Below are 5,000 nucleotides of genomic sequence, written 5' to 3'. Positions count from 1 at the left end.
GAATCTCACACACACACACACACACACACACACACACACACACACACACACACACACACACACACACACACACACACACACACACACACACACACACACACACACACACAGATCCTATAAAGGGATTATTAACAATGGAAAATGGAAAAGATAATGATGGGGTTTCCAGTCTACCCATATGCCAGCCTAACAGTACTAATGATAAACACAGCATTTGCAAATTTTTAATATGTATGATATGTTTAGGAATGTAAATCATAGCTTTTTAAGGCCAAATATTATTAGTTGAAAAGGAATTCATAGTTGCTTTCTCTTTCAGGCTCTCCTTGCACAAAGAGAAGTGTTTGAGAAGAACATGCCACACATTGTAGCTCCTAGGAGGATCACTGCGACCCATGAGAACAGCATCCGTCTTCCAACACCTAGTGCCCAGAGTGTTGCTCAGTGCCGTATGCATAACTGCTTTGATTACTCAAGGTGTTCAGTGCTGTCAAATTTTCCTGTGTACCACTATGATGTGGATCAATATAGAATATCCACCAGTGATTTGGAAGTCTTCGTGAAAACAACAGTTAGACAAGCACTTGGTTATAATGCTCATATTACCATGGATCCTGATGAGGCTTGCATATTTGTAGCCTTAGTAGGTGAAAGCATAGGTTCTTCTGTGGATAAAGTTAATCTTGAGGAAAACCTGCATAGTCTCCCCTACTGGAATGGTGATGGTCGAAACCATGTTCTCTTGAATCTCGGCCGCACAATCTACAGCAGGAATGTCTTTGATGGGGTGAACACAGGTCGAGCTCTAACAGTGCAAGCCCATTTCTACTCTCACTTATACCGCCCGGATTTCGACATAGTTGCCCCACCGCTGCTTGGCCTTCCTGGAGGAGACCTTTGGCACAATCTTCCTCCAATGGTTCCTGCTAAGAGAAGGTATTTGTTATCCTTCCAGGGGGAACTACCACGGCTAAGAAACTACCTAGATAAGGAAGAGCAGCCTCCTTCAAACAATCCAAGCATGAGGGAGGAAGTTGCTGTGGTGGAGGAATTGATGCAGCTTGAAAAGACTCGCACAGATGACCAGTTTCTCCTGCAGTTTACATGTCAAGGGAGCGGTGGGTATGGTGACCTCGAGGAGTGGCAGATTTGTGAGACGGAATCAATGAGAACTCAAGTGTTGCGAGATTCTACCTTTACTTTAGTGTTGGCCCCTCCAAATCCAACAGAAATATCTACTGTTACTTTCCAAGCAAGAATGTTTGAAGCCTTGAAATATGGGTCTGTTCCAGTCATTCTTGGGAATCACGTGGAATTTCCTTTGAGTGAGACCATTGACTGGCGTAAATTGGCACTCACTTTTCCGAAGTCACGAGTTACGGAAGTACACTTCTTGCTTCGCTCACTGTCAGATGCTGATATTCTCTACATGCGTCGCCAAGGTCGGCTGGTTTGGGAGAGATTCTTAGGGTCTACACAAGTCCTTGTTGACTCCATACTTGCTATCTTAAGGGAAAGGCTGAACATTCCTCCCCTTGCTGCTGCTGACGAACCTTCGCAGAGTGTCTTCAATGATTCGTTTGTGGTGAGACAAATGCTTGCATAAATTATGAGCAGTATGATTATGTTATATATACTTTATTATGTGTTGTTATTATAAAATTGATTTTCAGTCTGTTAGCAGTAAGGTTTAGTGTTTACCATTTTTGGTAATTTTTGTGCTTATTAACTGAAGCATTTTTTAACTTTACTGAACACTAATCACATTTCTACTTATAGCCACTGAAGACAGAGGCAGACATCCCGGACCCAGACACAGATGAGAACTTGGGCCCCATAGAGCCACCTTTCCCCTCGGTCTCCTTCACCCGAAACTACACCATCTCCCTCCTGACAGGTTATGAGTTGTGGAATGTATGGGGGGATCCATTCAATCTATACCCTAATCTTCCCAACAACCCAATACTTCCTACTGAGGCCAAGTTCTCAGGCTCACAGTTAGGCTTCAGGCCGATTAACTCTGGTTCTGGGGGCTCAGGAAAGGAATTCAGCGAGAGCCTGGGTGGAAACCTACCAAGGGAGCAGTTCACCATTGTTATGCTGACATATGAGAGAGAACAGGTGAGAACTCAGAGGTGCTTTAAATATGATATTGTTTGTGTTATTTTACTCATTGTAACTCAACTTATTGGTGTGAGAGTATTTTAGTAGAACTGAATCCAGTTTCATTATTCCATTGCCTTGAATGAACCCAAATAGGTGTTGCTGAATTCTTTGGCTCGCCTCTATGGCCTTCCATATCTGAACAAAGTCATAGTGGTCTGGAATTCCCCTAAACCTCCTCCAGAAGACCTGCGTTGGCCAGACATAAAGGTCCCAGTGCAGGTATGGTGATTGGGGACAGTTTAATAATCTTTTTCTTTTAATGGATGAATTTGATTATATTTTCTTAGTTTTTGAGAATTTTAAATTGAAAAATGAATTGAACATCAGAAGTACTAGCATGAGAAATTCATATTTTTAGCAACCAAAATTTGCCAATTGCACTGCAGGTGATACGAGCTGAACGCAATAGCCTCAACAACAGGTTTTTGCCATACTCTGAGATTGAGACAGAGGCTGTCCTTTCTGTTGATGATGATGCACACCTAAGGCATGATGAGATTGTTTTTGGCTTCAGGTATGTTGTCATTACAAAGTGTCAGTGATATAAAGCTTTCTTGTATAATCTTAATATACCTTATTTGAAAATGTGTGTGTGTGTGTGTATGTGTGTGTGTGTGTGTGTGTGTGTGTGTGTGTGTGTGTGTGTGTGTGTGTGTGTGTGTGTGTGTGTGTGTGTGTGTGGCTGTCTGTATGTCACACATGTTTATGTGCATCTACACACGTGTATCAATAACTAAGATTGAAAAATATATATGTTAAGAATATAAATAATTTATGATATTACTTGAAATTATCATGCAGTGCACTTCCCTAGGGTTTGGAGGGAGGAGAGAGACCGCATTGTGGGCTTTCCAGGACGCTACCATGCCTGGGACCTGAACTATGGGGGCTGGCTGTACAACTCCAACTACTCCTGTGAACTCTCAATGGTTCTTACAGGTGTGTAGGATTTCACTGCATGATAATAAGAGGCTTGTTGGTGTTATGTGACAGCTTTTTCTGTATCTGACAATTTCATTATTTTCTTTTAATTGATCTTATATTTACAGTATCTATCTGATTACACTTTTGCATAACACATCAGTTTCTTACTTCTTATAAATAACTGCATATGCATTTTCTCACACTTTGCCCACAGGAGCGGCCTTCTTCCACAAATACTATGCCAACATGTACTCTCATGTCATGCCACAGGCAATAAGAGATAAAGTTGATGAATATATGAACTGCGAGGACATTGCCATGAACTTCCTTGTGTCACATATCACTAGGAAGCCACCAGTCAAGGTGTGTTAGATGTGCAGAACTGAAATCAAAAACATCATTGTTAGTGATTGTAATATTGTCTGATAGTACTTTAGATGAATGAACAAAGTACATTGTAACAAATGTAGAAAAGGTTATATATTAGAATGAATAACCTAAAACACATCTTGTGTTTTAAAGTTATTAATTCTCATTTGAATATTTTTCTGCATATAAATGGAAACTGGAAAAGGTAGAACTGATTTACCTTGACTTAATGAATCAACATAGGATGATTTATCATTTAAAATTTAAATTTGATTGTGTTACAATTTGAATTTTCCTCCCAATTTCCTCTTAATGCCAATGCAGGTAACGTCTCGATGGACTTTCCGATGCCCAGGCTGCCCTGTGTCTCTCTCTGAAGATGACTCACACTTTACAGAGAGGCATAAATGCATAAACTTCTTTACTCAGGTGAGCAGCTGGGATCCTCTGTTTTGTGTTTCTTATTTATTAATTTTTTAAAATTCATTTATTTATTTTATAATTTATTTGTGTTTTTGGTTAATTTTTGTTAGTTAATGTAAATTTTTGGTACGATAAATATGATAATACCAATTATTTTGATTATGATGATACTGTGATATTGTAATCAGCCTTATATCTTTACAACTGTTCTCCTCTGTCCTTCCAGGTTTATGGCTACAACCCACTCCTGAATACACAGTATCGTGTGGATTCTGTTCTCTTCAAGACGAGGCTTCCACATGACAAACAGAAATGCTTTAAATTTATTTAAATTCTCTCTCTCTCTCTTTCTTTTATTGTTACTTCTTATGTATAAGGTAATATTTCAGGGTAGCTTTTTAGAGGTAATGATTAATGAATTTATTAACTTTCCTCTTTATTTAAGCAGATTACTGTGCTTTAAGTTTTTAATTGTCATCCTTTTTTTTCTCTCTCTGTGCAGTCTTGATCTTGCTTGCCAGTCTGTACTGGAAATTAATGATGTATAAGATTTTTAAAAAAAGGAGAAAAAGTTTATATATATGCTAAATAAGACTTGTTATTTGTTATTGCAGACATTTTAAGACTTTAATCTTGTGACAATAAACATAACTTCCTCCCCCCCAATATCCAACAGGAATTGCTATATTAGCACTGATGCATAGAGATAACAACTGACACATAGAGCGATCAAAAGCACATGGGCGGTGGTTACAATATTATTATTTGTTATTTCACTCTGTTTTTCTTTTGTAGATGCAGGGAACAGAAAATCTTTGAGACACTTGAATTAGTTTTCTAGCCATTGTTGTGTACATATTAGGCAGTGTGTATGATATAGATTTAATAATGTTTAGATAGCATATGGCTCTGCCTTGTTCAGTATGTAGCAATGACCCCATGAGTAGAGCTGTTCTGCATTTAGTAATATATATATTTATTGCTGAAAAAGAGAATAATATTGCTGGGGAGTTTACTTTAGAGAATATGAATGAACTGTTACAGTAATAAGAGATTAATGAATTGTTATATGTGCATTGGAAATGAAGGATAGGAAAGAGGGGAGAATATTTTCCTAA

General features: G+C 38.5%; 1 protein-coding gene across 3 annotated transcripts in view; it reads left to right on the top strand.

The window, feature by feature from the left end:
* The window catches only part of LOC119590898 (exostosin-3-like), a 13,155-nt gene that overhangs the window by 6,883 nt on the left and 1,272 nt on the right, over positions 1–5,000 (top strand). For all 3 annotated transcript variants that reach the window (XM_037939638.1, XM_037939653.1, XM_037939645.1), the window contains exons 5-12: positions 320–1,585; positions 1,780–2,121; positions 2,260–2,385; positions 2,553–2,680; positions 2,981–3,105; positions 3,305–3,453; positions 3,784–3,888; positions 4,109–5,000. The exon at positions 4,109–5,000 is cut by the window's right edge and continues 1,272 nt beyond it. In XM_037939638.1, the coding sequence (XP_037795566.1) occupies positions 320–1,585; positions 1,780–2,121; positions 2,260–2,385; positions 2,553–2,680; positions 2,981–3,105; positions 3,305–3,453; positions 3,784–3,888; positions 4,109–4,213 (2,346 nt within the window). In that variant the 3' untranslated portion in view covers positions 4,214–5,000. The remainder of the gene's footprint in view (positions 1–319; positions 1,586–1,779; positions 2,122–2,259; positions 2,386–2,552; positions 2,681–2,980; positions 3,106–3,304; positions 3,454–3,783; positions 3,889–4,108) is intronic.

This window comes from Penaeus monodon, chromosome 3, assembly GCF_015228065.2.
Source record: "Penaeus monodon isolate SGIC_2016 chromosome 3, NSTDA_Pmon_1, whole genome shotgun sequence".
NCBI classification, from domain to species: domain Eukaryota; kingdom Metazoa; phylum Arthropoda; class Malacostraca; order Decapoda; family Penaeidae; genus Penaeus; species Penaeus monodon.
Note: the sequence above shows the minus strand (reverse complement) of the source record. Positions and strands in the feature narration are given on the sequence as shown.